This window comes from Mugil cephalus, chromosome 17 (assembly GCF_022458985.1).
Source record: "Mugil cephalus isolate CIBA_MC_2020 chromosome 17, CIBA_Mcephalus_1.1, whole genome shotgun sequence".
Classification (NCBI taxonomy): Eukaryota; Metazoa; Chordata; class Actinopteri; order Mugiliformes; family Mugilidae; genus Mugil; species Mugil cephalus.
The window spans coordinates 11,857,510-11,871,489 of NC_061786.1; the positions used below are offsets into that span (position 1 = coordinate 11,857,510).

The 13,980-nt window shown below is 44.6% G+C and overlaps 3 protein-coding genes across 3 annotated transcripts; 1 reads left to right on the forward strand and 2 right to left on the reverse strand.

Moving 5' to 3' along the window:
- Positions 1 to 231: 231 nt before the first annotated feature.
- On the forward strand, positions 232 to 2,840 carry dnaaf2 (dynein axonemal assembly factor 2). The gene is made up of 2 exons (XM_047611768.1): positions 232 to 2,245; positions 2,337 to 2,840. Exons 1-2 carry the CDS (start codon positions 530 to 532, stop codon positions 2,715 to 2,717), a joined length of 2,097 nt encoding a protein of 698 aa, XP_047467724.1. The 5' UTR covers positions 232 to 529; the 3' UTR covers positions 2,718 to 2,840.
- Positions 2,841 to 2,874: 34 nt separating this feature from the next.
- lrr1 (leucine rich repeat protein 1) lies at positions 2,875 to 7,075 on the reverse strand. Its single transcript, XM_047611769.1, has 5 exons — positions 6,254 to 7,075; positions 5,282 to 5,380; positions 4,477 to 4,729; positions 3,764 to 4,238; positions 2,875 to 3,681 (listed from the first exon to the last, which is right to left on the reverse strand). The coding sequence occupies exons 1-5, from the start codon at positions 6,434 to 6,436 to the stop codon at positions 3,426 to 3,428; spliced, it is 1,266 nt and encodes a 421-aa protein (XP_047467725.1). The 5' UTR covers positions 6,437 to 7,075; the 3' UTR covers positions 2,875 to 3,425.
- An 896-nt stretch (positions 7,076 to 7,971) lies between these two features.
- Positions 7,972 to 13,150, reverse strand: si:dkey-13p1.4 (transmembrane protein 151B). Its single transcript, XM_047611273.1, has 2 exons — positions 12,632 to 13,150; positions 7,972 to 10,215 (listed from the first exon to the last, which is right to left on the reverse strand). Exons 1-2 carry the CDS (start codon positions 12,743 to 12,745, stop codon positions 8,605 to 8,607), a joined length of 1,725 nt encoding a protein of 574 aa, XP_047467229.1. The 5' UTR covers positions 12,746 to 13,150; the 3' UTR covers positions 7,972 to 8,604.
- Between the last annotated feature and the right edge of the window lie 830 nt (positions 13,151 to 13,980).

A 13,980-nucleotide genomic window follows, 5' to 3' on the forward strand; every position in this document is an offset into this window, starting at 1 on the left:
GTTACTAAAGTTTTATGATAGGTCAGTCAGAATGTATTTTAATCTATTCACATATTATTGTGTTTAGATTTGATTTGAAATTAAATTTAAAAAGTTTTAAAAATTTTGTCAATTAATCCACAAACATAATAACCAACGACACTATGAAATATATGAGTACTTTATAATATAAAAATTATCTCACATTTACAATTTAATCGTACACTTGCCTGTACAAAAGTGGATATCTATACGTTTTTAGGTGTAGTATAATTTATTTCATATATTTTGGGGGGAGGTATTTCCTGGTTGCACCAACTGCCCAAGCTGACTGGTTACTATGGTTACATCGACACAACTACGCCGGGGTTTCCTGCCGTGTGGAGTTTCGTTGTCCTATAACAGGGATATAACTTATAATAATCATCGTAAAACGAAGCAAATGTCACGTATAGATTTTTTTAGATTAGTCTGACCAAGTAAATGTGTATACATTTCAACAGTTTTTTCACAAAAGGTATTAATAACGTTTCTCCTCGTAACAACCATCATGGAGGTCGGAGATAAACTGAAAGAGCTCAACATGACAGCGGACGAAATCGGCAGACTCACAAGTGCTTTCAAAGACGACAAGTTCAGGATAATGCTGCGCGATTACGCCGAAGAAATATCAGACCCCGAGAACCGGAAAAGGTACGAAGAGGAGATCAAAATTTTGGAGCAGGAGAGAGGAAACACTATCGACTTCCTCCACCCCGCACCATTTAGGGCCATCAAAACGAGCGTGGATGGCAAGAAGAAATGTTTCATCAACATCTGCGCCAATGAGAAAGTTGGGAAACCTGCGGCTAAGTGTGTTGTGGAGGACGGCCACAGGGGGCAGCGTTGGTCCCTGCCTCACAGCCTGCACCCAGGGAGACAAGACAAGGACCCTAAAGGTAACAAAATCGTGATTTATGATGTTGTTTTCCACCCTGACACTCTCCACATAGCAAGCAAAAACAAGAGATTCATGAATATGGTGGACGACACGGCCATTCAGGGAATTCAGGATGCCTTTAAAGTGACTCTGGATAAAAACAACGTGAAAGAGCTGAAAATAAAATACAAAGGGACACCGCATCCTTGTGTAATTCGCAAACCTATACCTGGATATGAAGCCAAGAAGCCCACAGAAGAGCCAGACCCTCTTGCCTTCCCATACCCAGATGAAAAAAGATCTATTGCAAAGCCTGCGACAACAGCCAGCAGTGAGGCTAAACCTAAAATCTTCCCCATACAACCTCAGCAACCCAAAGAGCCAACCAAGCCGAACTACACAGTAAAATATAGATCTTTTATAGATCTGCAGGACTTTAGATGCTCTAGGGACTCGGCCCAAAGCCCCAGGCCCAAAGAGATAGTGGTTACCATTGACATGCCGCTCCTGAAGTCGGTCACAGACACTAACCTTGAAGTTACGGAGAAGAGCCTGCTGCTGGAGTCCGAGAAACCGGCCTACAGACTGGAGCTGCCTCTCGCCTACCCTGTGGACGAAGACAAAGGAAAGGCCAAGTTCAACAAACAAACAGGGCAGCTCACCGTCACACTGCCCGTTCTTCCTCCCGATCTGACCTCGGATATTTTTAATGGGACTGCAGCTGACTTTTGGAGTGATGGTGAGGTCCAGGATAAGGAAGAAGAGGATGAATGGGAAGAGACAAGAGCTGAGGCAAGGGTAAAGGAGGAAAGACAGATAGAAAAGCTGGATTTGAAGCAAGAGACACCGGTAGAAGAAAAAGAGGGCAAAAGAGTTCAGGATGGAGGACAAAAGCAGGTGAGGGAGGGTGAAAAATGTGAAGCGGAAGAGACTGGTGCAGGGAAAGGAGAACGGAGGCAGCTGGAAGGTGAAGGCCAAGAAAGTGGAACCAAAGAGAAGGAAGACAGTGTAAAAGAGCAGGAGGAGATAAATAAGACGGAACATGGACAATTGTTGAGGCAGGACACAGATGATGATCTCAACAAATCAATGGAAGACAAATGTGACGCAACAATGGAGAACGGAGGGATTCAGTTCAACACTTCTGTTCAGAAAAGTGACATTTCTGATGAAGTTAACTCTGACGATATTAGAGCAGTGCCTTCTCCTAAAACTGAAACACAGCACAGTTGTATCTCTACTGAACAGTCATGTAGCATAAGAGAAGAGGTAACATCCAAAATAAAGCCTTCAGATATCCAAGAAGAGACTCGCGATGCTAAGGCAGGTGTACAAGGAAATACCCAGGTGAGATACATATTGATACAGTAAGAAGGCAGTGGGTGCAAGTGTGTGTGGTGAAACCAAACAGTTAAGTTCTTCTTATTTTCTGTATTAGGTGGGAACAGATGCTGCATCTAGTGAGGATTCCCAGGCTTCTATTATACGCCTGGACAAGACGGAGGAGTGCTGCATTTCTAAGGAGGACGTTAAAGCCAGCACGATACCCTCAACAGATGACGAGAACAAAAGAGATTCAGACAAACAGTTCACCCTTTGTTCGGCGGATGTAGTCACTATGGACTCTGCAAAGCCGGAGGGGAGGACAGTCGAAGATGAACTGACAACAAAGCGAAACCCAGAGCACAAGAAGAAGAAGAAAGCACCTCCCGCAATACTGCGGGAAATTGATAAAGACGGAAATGAGACAGTCATCAGCGATCACTCGACATCTGCTGGCTTCATCTTCCAAAACAAGCTCATGTACGAGCTGGACTGACGTGCGCGACTTGCAGTTCTCAAAGTGAAAGGGTTTTCTAATGTTGCAGTGGTTCTGTTTGCTTGTTCACATTTTAAAACCCAGCCTCCCACTTAAGACACGTCATGCGGTTACGTGACACGTTCAAACTACTTTTCCAAATAAACTACTTGAGACGTGACAATGAATGCTTTTATTGAATTTTTCATGTACATATAAAAAAAGTGTGGGTCATCAGCACAGTAAAAACCAACTCCCTTGGACCGTTTATGGACCCTGAGGCACTGTGTTCAGGAAGTTCCTCTCATGTCTTTGTTCCTTTCTAGCGGAAGTGGGTCAGTAGGGGAACTTACAGTTTGTTCTAAAAGGCATGAAGGACCAGATGCCGGCAGCAAGTGTTTTTGTGTCAGTCACTGACACTATGTTACAAGTACGTGAGATATCTGTGCTTCTCTATTTCGCCATCACGGTTTAAGAGCCATCTTAGATGAAGGTGATTGTAAAACAAGCGGCTTGAAGCACTTCTAAAAACAAAGTTTAACAGAGTCAATAGTGTCCTTTCATTTAAAGCCCTTACAAGGAAAGTGTACCACTGGGCTATTTACTACTGCAGCCTCCTGTCTCATCAGACGTCACCCTACAGTATCTCACAGCACAAACTATTGCAGAATTCAGAGCAATTTCCATCTGTCGTTGTTCTCTTCTTCCTTCAACCGAGTCCGTTCCTCCTCATCTGATTCCTCTCTGGAGGGAGTTGTCTAAAAATTCTGAGTAGCAGGATAGCGAGCAGAAGTGCTGCTGCACCGGTGCATCTGTGCCTCCCATGTCATCCACCAACACCACCGTGTGAGAGACTTGGTGCAGGTTCATGCTCACTGCTGTCTTGATGTAGAAACTGATGCAGACACGGCCGCAGTCGCAGGTCTTGGCTACTTCCAGGTCCCGACACAGGTGGGCAGGGATGAGGTGAGGTCCATACGGTATCCTGTGAGGTGGGGCAGAAAGAATGAGATGAAGGAACTCACGAACCGCAGCGAGGTTTACGTGTGATGTGAGGGGAAACTAACCTGAGATGAACCACAGCCCTGGAGGCCATCTCTTGAAGAGGAATGGGAAACTTAAGTTTCATCGTGTGGTCCAGAGGGTTGGGCTGGACGAACGGATTTCCAAACAAGTCCAGGTTCTCCAGACTGAGTTTGCGAAAGTCACTGGGCAGCACGGCCAGCTGATTGTGCGCCGCGGACAGGAACCTCAACTTCGAGAGTCGCCCGATGTGAAACGGCAGACAGACGAGCTCGTTGTCGTCCAGCTTGAGGTTCACCAGTTCCCTGAGCTGACAGAACTGCGCGGGCAGGGCCTGCAGTCGGTTCTGGCTAATGTCCAGGATTTGGAGGGTCCGCTGCAGCGAGGACAGGCACAGGGCCTCGCTGAAGGCCTCCAGGTGGTTGTTGTGGAGGATAAGTTCAGAGAGGCAGCTGAGGTCACCGATGGTTGCAGGGAGTTTCTTGATGTGGTTGTTGCTGAGGTCTAGCTTGCGTAAAGCTGGGAAAACAAAAACAAAGGGCGATAAACGACAAAACTGTGGTGGACTTGAAAAGGACAAAAACATGAGTCAAATTATGATTCAACTTTCCCTGTTCAAACTTGCTTTGGGCCCTTAGATGTGTCATTACCTTTCCTCCCTATACGACAGCGCTGGGCGGACATTATGCAATATTAACCTTCATGGGTCAAATCAAACCTTAAGCATGTCGTTAACAACCAACTCAACTCACTTTACCTTTGAGGGAGAGCATCCGCATGTCCACACGTGACAGCTTGCAGTATGACACCTGCAGTTGCTCCAGAGAGTAGGGGAAGTTTGAGGTGAGAGGGTAATCCTTCCGTGACGTGATGGTCAGCTTCTTCTTGGGTTGCTCTACATCTCTGGCACGAACAGGAGTGAGTGTGGACAGAGGAAGGCTGCTTGTGTCACTTCCTCTATCCGCTAAACGAGCGGCTGAGAGGAAATTCTTCAAGCTGTTCGCGTCAGCCTGCAAACATGGAAATAAACAAAGTTACATGTGGATAGATTGTTAAGTAACAGACACAGCAGACTCACAGAATCTTCTCAGTTTATAGTATGTGGTCGGATTTCTCAAAATAACCAATAACCCACATTCAGTGGCCTAGAATATCTTGACACACTTCTTTTGAATGAAAAGTGTGGATCTTATGCTTTTGGGAATAAAAAGCATTAGTTGGACGAATGTACGTGGGATAAACGCAATTTCAAAACCCACAGAAAAATGTTAAATCATCTCCTTCGTTTGTTTTGGACCTTATTTATGGTAGGTTACCAGAAGTTCACAATTGTCTCACATCCAGTAACTCCAGTCAGTTAAAAACAAGTTAAACAGATAAGCTGGCTTTGCATGAACGAAAAAAATGCTACGGTGTCTGGCCTGGCTAAAGGAAAGTGTGTGGATATTCAGTCTTTCATCTCTGAAGCAAACTTGCACATCGTGTTCCAGGAAACACACGCGCGCACAAACACACTCAAAAACAGGCCTCACTTTCAGACTGTACCACACCGAATGTCATACCTTGCTCAAACAAATGTCAACGGCAGGTTCCTTTAACCTCACAGTGGCCTTGCCATCCTCCACAAACCAAGTGAAGAACTTCTCTATGTTGTCTTTCAACTGCAAGAGAAGTTGCCATATGTAAGCAGTGGAAAAATACATGTCATAACTTCAGGGCGGCCCTCGTATTGTGATTCAACTCAGTGTGATGTCTCGGTGGCAAGTTTAGACAGGAACACACAGTACCCTTTTTTTTTTTTGTCAACAAACGGGTTTATAGAAGCTTTGGCCATTTAACTGAAAGGCAATTAGGAAGTAGCTGAAACCATGAAAACCACACTGCTAGGGTTTCTAATCGACGACTCTGTGGGAAAGACGATGAATATTTAAAGTGACTCACAGTTGTCTGGAATGTTTTGCCAGAGCCAGTTTGGAAAAGAGAAACGCCACAGAGCAGTAAGTCAGGATTAGTTTTTTTTTTATAGGCAGGGAACATTTAAGATCAGCAAACGGACTGTTTCCTTATGAGACTTGTTTTTTAAAACTATTTAACAGTTTAAATTTTGCAGCTCTAAAGCACATGGTCTGAATGTTTTCACTGAGAAATTAATAACATGGGTGTGTCTGTTACCATAAGAGATAAGAAGGACAAAGCAGGTAGATCCGATCTATTTGTACAAGTTATGTTCATATTAACAGCATTTCAGACCATAATTATATTGTAGATTTTGTGCCTGAGTAACCTATTACACAAATGACCGGTTCATATAATCATAGTGACTTCTGTAATCACAGCTTTAGACGCAAATCTCGTTTTATTTTAACTTTCACCAGACTGTCTGGTTTTGAAATGCTCTTTGTGTGATCAATAAATAAAATGTTATATTAGTTTCGACGTTTAAGGCCACACACCCCATGGTAAATGCTAAAATGCCCCCTCTAAGCGTTCACCTTTCACTTCTAGCAGACAAAGACAAAAACACAAACACACACCTTGTACTTTGCCCCCGCTCTGTCTTTGGCTGTGCAGATCATCATGTAGATGTTGCTGCGTTGACTCGTCTTGTCCACATGTTTCCCGATGGACAGCACAGCCCTGGTCCCCTTCCCTCGACTTTTCATGCCAAACGTGGGGAGCATCCGATTCACCACCTCGACATCGCACTGCAGCTTCATCGCAACCCGTCCCTAAAATAAACGCCTCCGCTTCCGATTGAACGAGGGGTGTAAATGCATACCAGAGGAAAACTTCCGCGGAAAAATACAGGACAGAAAAGTTGCGCTAGCTAGCACGTTTCGTTCCGAAACTGCTGGTGACACATAACACGTCAGTGCTCGCTGGATGTCAACACAACTACACAACGTCTACAGCGGAACACCGAGTCCTTCGAGCTGCACTTTTCTTGACAGTATCTTGTGGCGCTGTAAAGGTCGAGGTCTTCTGATGCTCTGGTCCTCTGCCGTCCTCTTGTCCTTTGCTGTCTCCTGGTCCTCTGTTGTCCTCTGGTGTCTCCTGGTCGTTGCTGGTCGAGCTACCATTAGCAGTGTGGTTAGCAGCACAATCCCGCGCGCCTGGGAAGTGACATCACAGAGGCGCGCGCCGCCCGTTTCACATCTTATGTCTCTTTTATTTCGTAATAAAAATATAGATCTGTGTATACACTAAATATTAATAATAACAAATGTGACTTTTGTATGTTCTACTGTGCTGTAATTTTGTTTGTCCGCATAGAGAAGAATTTCAACATGGGTGTTTGTTATTATTAAAACATACCTATTATTGAGTTAGAGAGACGGAAAAAACTAATCTGAATCTAAAAATAATGTAAAATGCCAATTGAATAATAATAATAATAACTGAAATAAAATAAAAAATGTGAACTCAACTTCCCTTTCTCTTTTGTGGATTCCATGATGAGTCCTTTATCTTTACCCTGTATATTTATGAGGGAATATTAATTTTGCTAGTTTACTGGGTGGATTATATAGATGTATCAACACACATAAAAGACATTTTAAACCCGTGTATACATTTTCCTATGCACGGAATATAATTCTCATTAGTAGCGCCATCTAGAGTCCAACAGAAACGAAAACAAACATCTGTACATTTGGTGTACAGTACAAATCTTAAAGGTTTTAGTTGCTCGTTTAGACAACATCACTAACAGTCATAAAATACCAATATAAAAGTGCTGCAAGTGCATTAATAATTTCAAAATATACGTAATACACTTTATGAGACCACTTTGCGTTATGTGCACTTATACTTCTAATTGTTTTGCATTAACTCTCTCATCAGATCAAATGGAAATATTATAGCTATTTCCCATTGGCATTAACAACCGGAAACTTTACATCATGAGGTTAAAACTGAAGAGCCTGAAACCCTCACTGCAGTGTGCTTTTCGTGAGTTTAAATGACCTTCTTACCTCACATTTGTATCCATGTTTGCTTTATTTGTACCACTCCTCCCTCTGATATCAGCCTAAGTCCCAAATCTATCTTTAGTGTTTCCTCCGTTGCACTTGCGCTTGAGGACAGCAGACGTACCAGTGAGCAGTGAGTCTGAGGGCGTGTGACACTGTCGCCTCAGATCAACATGATCACAGAAAAACTTTAACTCTGAGCTCGTTTCCTTCTCTCGTCTCTCTTTCACCTTGAGGTCAAGCACATATTATAAACATTGGTAAGGAGGCTACCACATATGTTCTACACCCAGACCCCGACTTCCAAGATTTAATCATTTCAACTACATTCGAATTTCTCGTAAACCCACATAGTCGCTTGATATAGATACATTTCAATCCTTCATATAGACCTTTATTGCTTCCGCTTTAACATTCAGTCCGCTCCAGGTTTCAATAAAACAATGATAATAAAAAAATAAAATACTCATGTCTTTGGTTTCAACTTGCTGTCTGTTAAACAAAAACATAATACAACTGGTAGCGACATGCAACTTGTCATACACACAAGTGTTTTTCTTACAAACAGACCAAATTCTTGTATACAACACAGACACAGGGTCAGTGGTGGCTTCAACGATGACACATTTCTGGAAAACACAGGCGGTTAAATCGGTGGGATGCTCTGATCATGCAGCCAGGGGAGCGTGACAGTAATAAGGTGAGACACATCAACACCTGCAGATGTTTTCACAGACACTGTTTGGGACGTGTGTAAACGCAGTTCAGCACCATGACTCCTTGTAACTGTGTTGAAAAATAGAAAGTCTGCTTAAAATACTCTAAGTTTATTTCATATTTACACAGAAATTTCCTGAAATGTTTCCTTGAATCTCCATCCACCAGCCCTTCATCACGCTCCTACCGGCTGCTCGTCACAGGGCCGTCTCCACGCAGGACGACCCTCTCCGTATGTAGTAACGCCTCACTTCCCTCCCGTCCTCGCTGCCGTCGGACCGGTGCACGATTAGGACGGGGAAGAAACTGGCGTCCCTGTAGGTCGGCGGACTGTCGCTGAGGGCCAGCTGGCTGGAGTCCGAGCGGCAGCACTGCTCGTCCGCGCAGCACGGCTCCGTCAAGTTGCTGCTGCGGCTCCTCCACAGCGCCACGGTGCGATGGGAGCCGTACATGCGGCAGAGAGAGAAGCGCGAGGTGTCCGAGGAGAGGTGGGAGTGGAACATGGCTCGGCTGCAGGAAAAGATGGAGGAGCAGCTGGAGCTGGTGACCGTCCTCCTCCTGCCCCCTCCGGCCGCTTGTTGGTTGACCTCACCGCACTGCTCGCAGTCATCCTGGCTTTGGAGAGCTCCGTAGCTCTCGGCCGTCTGGCTGCTGTCCAGGAGGTAGCAGTCAGAGGAGGAGGCGTCTTGGAGCGAGTCTCCTGTGCTCATGTTGATCAGCATGGCCTCTGAGTAGCTGGGAATCACCTGGTGGTTGCAGCGTATGTGCCACTCCATTTCAGTGCTGTCCAGCGTGTCGACCCTTGGAATAATGCAGCCGGTGTTACTCCCCGCAGGCCTGTCTTCATCCAGAGGAGAGGGGCTGCTGTGGGTGTACTCCAACCCGAACAGCTTCTCTATGCGGTAGTGAACATAAGCAGTACGATACTCGGTGAGCACTCGCAGAGGCCACGACAGCATGAGGAGAGCCGCCAGCCAGAAGGCGACCTGGGAAGTGTACCAAGGCATCCTGTCTGGGTCTACGTAGGCTATCAGGTTCTCCCTGAAGTCCATGTTCTTCAGCAGCATCCCCTCCCGGGCCTCCATGTAATCATCCAAGCCTTCGATCTCGGAGAAGAACCTGGCTCTCTGGTTGAGGTAGTCGTTTTCCGGACCGGCCTCCGTGAAGCTGAAACACTTGGTGAAGCGCAGGCGCGTCGCCGGATGTTCCTCCAAGCCCCTGAGGTCACGCGACACGTCTTTCATCCCGCAGTGGCCGTAGTCGAACTCGCCCTCGGCCACGTGCGTGTTGACCCGCTCGTGGTACACCTGCGTGGTGGTGTAGGCGTCGCCGTTGCGGTAGCGCGTGACCTGCCGCGTCCGCCGGACGAAGTGGTAGCTGATGGCCTTCCACCATATGCAAGGCTGGGACTGCCGCATTCGCAGCACCCGCTCGTACACGCTGTCCACGTCCGCTTTACACTGCAGCTCGCTCCTGGCCCTGCAGTGCCAGCACTCCACCATGTACAGCACGTAGAGCATGAGCAGGAAGGCGAGGGGGATGTAGATGTAGCCGTCCGCGCAGGGGCTGTCGTGGTAGATCATCGAGTGCCCTCCGACGCCCATGCCGGTGGCGCCCCGCAGCGAGGAGGTGAAGGTGGCCGTGAAGGAGGAGGTGAGGGCGGAGTTGAAGCTGATCTTGGTGACCCGGGTCAGCTGGCACCAGGCCACCGCACCCAGGCAGCTGTACATGAGGAGGGAGAGCAGCAGGCAGCGCCAGTGGGACTCCCGGCAGACACAAGCACCGAGGGACTGCTGGACGGGACGCTGCTGCAGAGGGAGGGGAAAGAGAGACACACGAAAATGAACAAGGAGAAGTTAGAGAAGACAGATAAGGACAAGAGAATGGAACAAGCGTGATATATTCCATGAAGCATGAAAGGAATCCAACACGAGAAACGAAGAAATGTTAAAATAAGACAAGAAAGAAAGAAAGAGGAGTGATGAGAAGAAGGCACTCAGAGCGATGAATGAACCCTGTAAATCTGGCAGTGATTTCGTGGCCTGCAGCAGAAATGCAAATGAACCGAGCTTCACTATAAATTGTGGCGTTTTCCAAACCTAAGCACAAAGTAAATCAAACTAAAGAAAGCTCAGTGGAATTCAATTAAGCCGTGCACGGTGTCCCCGCCAGGCTGCGCATCAAAGCAGCTGACGGCTGAAGATGAATATTACTGAGGTGTTGCACTCACATCAATCTCTGAAATTAATCTAGTGTATATGAGGATAAATACACCAGCTAGTAACGTTGTCGCATTACTGTCACACTTGTGTGTGAGATGTTGAAATCCAAGTAATGGCATTGGATGATACTATTTTAAAGTTAAACCCATAGCTATAAAAACAGAGTAAATAACGATCCATTAAATTGTAAAAGTATTGTGGGTTAAATGGTGAAAACCAAGGTATATAAAGCTTTATTATGACACAATATGTAAGAGAGACAGTTTGATTACAAAATTTACGATATCGCTCTGATCTACACAGAGTCTTATATGTCAAGAATAAATCATGACACTAACTGAAAACATCTACAGAATATAATTTTTACTACAACCTTAGATGGTAAAATGTACTTTTAAGAACATTGATCACAAAGCTGGTCAGTAATTACATGGAAATCAAACCACCAGTTGATAAATTATTACAGATTAAATCAACACTCATTTATTTTGCTCTCATATCTGTTGCACTTTTTACTTTTGATAATTTACGATGTAAGACTTCACTGTATTGCAGCTCTCATTACTGCCTCGGCCCACATCTCTGCTGCTCCACACTTACTGTATCTGCAGAGTAGCTGGGTGCTCATAGCTGGGGTAACAGAAAGTGCTCACACTTGCAATACTGACCAGCAGTCAAATGTTCCCATTCAGCAAAGACTCTAGCTGTAGGCCATTTCATTAGTAACAGTAGTAATAAGCGTGCGCCTTCATGCATCGAGAGATAGTAAACCAGGTTAAGTTTTGATGCCGTCTTGTCAGGCGCACATCTACGTCTGAATCTAATATCTCTTCTTCTGCCTACTTCTTGTGGTGACATTCTTCCACTTGACCTCCCGTGTTGTTGTTGTTGACTACCTCTGGTGTTTTATGGAGTGAAAGGATTTATGCTGACAACCAGCCATCCATTACCGCCGCTCGCACTGGGGCGAGGCTGTCACACACTGCCGATTCCACCTCGGTTATTTATGGAGGAAACGGGGATTCAGTTCTTGTGTACTAGTCCGAGGCACGCGACTGCATTCAGACAGAACACGTTCACCAACCAAACAGCCAGGAAGTAATATTTTTCATAATCGAAATTGTTTAAATTTGGTATATTATATGTATTTTAGTAGCTGAACTAAATCAGATGAAATTAGGAAATATGACGTGTGAAAAGGTGCAGGTTTCTTTTAGTTCAGGGCCATATACAACCCAATTTGACCTCAGCTGGGGTGGACCAGTAACATAATAAAACCATAATAACTTCTAAATAATGAAAACTTGTTTGTTTTACTGCAAAGAAGAACAAGTACATTATGAAAATGTTCACATTTAATGAACTATTCTTTTATGAACAACCTTAAATTTTCTCATTGTTGTGTTAAGTCTTACTAAAACAGCCCAAACAAATTAGAAATAGTAGAAACCTTGCACTTAATGTCTTCTATGCGATATGTGCACTCAGGTGGGCCACTTCTGACTTATAGGCCATATGTTTGACACCCCTGGTTTTAAAAGTAACTACTCTGTGGCAGTTAAGACAGAGGGGGGAATGCAGACATGCAGTCATTTGAATATATTCATTTATATTCATTCATTCTGTGAGACTGCCTCTACCTCCACTTCTCAACATCACTGGAGTCTATTGCTGCTGCTGTGTGAAATGCAATATTCTGACATTTCAGGAAGTACACATGCTGTTAGGCTGCAGATGATGCTGCAGAAAGGATTTCAGAGGATTCACTGAGAACTCGACAACAATCACAATCATTTGCATAGCACTGTGACTCTTTATTAGCAGCAACAATAAATCTGTAGCTCATTATGTATTGTGTGTTTGCTTACTTTTCAAAAAGTCTTCCAGTCTTAAGAGCTGTCACATGTTACAGAGGGATTATTTTATATGAAAGTGGGTTGATTTCATTTTATATATATATATATAAAAAAGAATCTCGTTTTTCTGCCATGTCAGCACCTACCTCCTCCGGGACATCACTCTCAGCCTCCTCCTCCTCCTCCAGCTCCTCTCCCTCAGCATCATTGGGACCGCTGGCCGCCGCGTCCTCCGCAGAGTCCTGATCGGAAGAGAGCATGCTGCACTTCTCGCATGTCAGAGAGAAATTACGAGCTCAGTCCTATTTATTCACTTGCTGCGCTCCAGATATCCCTCCGTTTGCTCCCCCTTTATGTCCTCCCATCAGCCTCGCAGTGTCTGGGCCGGAGCCAGCGGGCTGCTGCTGCTGCGGTGCGGAGCGGGAGTCCCGCGGTACTCCCGGCTGGCCGGAGGGAGGTGGGCGGGGTTCAGGGAGTTCACCGCAGCAGAGACAGCAGAGGTTGACCATGGTGCAGTCAGAGGAGCTTGTTCTCCGAAGACAGTGGTCGGCAGCCGCATTAACCTAATAAACCTACACACACATATATATATATTTTAAAAACATACCCCCAGCACGCTGGTAAACAAGAGAGATACCGCGACTGCAGATGCAGAGGCACCTAACAACGAGGGGAAGCATTTGGCTGCAACACAGATGCACACATCTCAACTTCCGGTTAGGTCTAAACAAATCATTTGACAGTATTTCACAATAAAAGCTGTTTTATTCGTTCGTTATTCAGGGAAATTGTATTTTTGCCACAAAGAAACAAATATAAACAAAAATATCATATCATATTTGAAGTTTATTTCTGCCAGCGAAAAAACATTCACATCAAACATGACAAAAGCGAAAGCTAACAATGAAAAATGATCAACAGCATAGATAACAAACCGTTTGACAGCGGGATGAATGAATGTTTAACTGTTTGACTGTAAATATCTCGTAACAGTTCGGGTAATGTGCTGTACTTGGGTCTACCTGGAAAGTTTAAAAGTTTCTCTATCTTGTAAAAATCCTTGTAAAACGTAAAAATGCCCAGTCAACTGTACATAATATCTTATATATATTACCAGTCTTCATTTTGCACTGCTCTCACTGCTGCTATTACTAATGTTGATTTTGTTGTTATGTTACGTTGATGTCTGTGTTTGTTTGTGTACAAGCTACTGGACACTCGACTTTCATCACAGGGGCATGAATAAAGTATTCTATTCTATTCTATTCTATTCTATTCTATTCTATTCTATTCTATTCTATTCTATTCTATTCTATTCTTAGTCAAACAAATAACATAGACATATAAAATAAAAAGTTACAAATATTTATTATGAGCTTATTTGTATATACTTTGAATGATTCCGCAAATTTAGTCGGAAAGTGTCACTATTTCTCTAGCAAAACATATTCACACAGTACATACTCATAAAGCTCTGTCTGTATTTCTTCCCACT

Coding starts and splice junctions, on each gene's coding strand:
- dnaaf2 (XM_047611768.1), top strand. CDS start 530: ATGGAGGTCGGAGATAAACTGAAAGAGCTCAACATGACAGCGGACGAA. Junction 2,246..2,336: donor GTGTACAAGGAAATACCCAG/GTGAGATACATA, acceptor TTTCTGTATTAG/GTGGGAACAGATGCTGCATC.
- lrr1 (XM_047611769.1), bottom strand. CDS start 6,436: ATGAAGCTGCAGTGCGATGTCGAGGTGGTGAATCGGATGCTCCCCACG. Junction 5,381..6,253: donor GAGCGGGGGCAAAGTACAAG/GTGTGTGTTTGT, acceptor CTTCTCTTGCAG/TTGAAAGACAACATAGAGAA. Junction 4,730..5,281: donor TTGACATTTGTTTGAGCAAG/GTATGACATTCG, acceptor CCATGTTTGCAG/GCTGACGCGAACAGCTTGAA.
- si:dkey-13p1.4 (XM_047611273.1), bottom strand. CDS start 12,745: ATGCTCTCTTCCGATCAGGACTCTGCGGAGGACGCGGCGGCCAGCGGT. Junction 10,216..12,631: donor AGAGTGATGTCCCGGAGGAG/GTAGGTGCTGAC, acceptor CTCCCTCTGCAG/CAGCGTCCCGTCCAGCAGTC.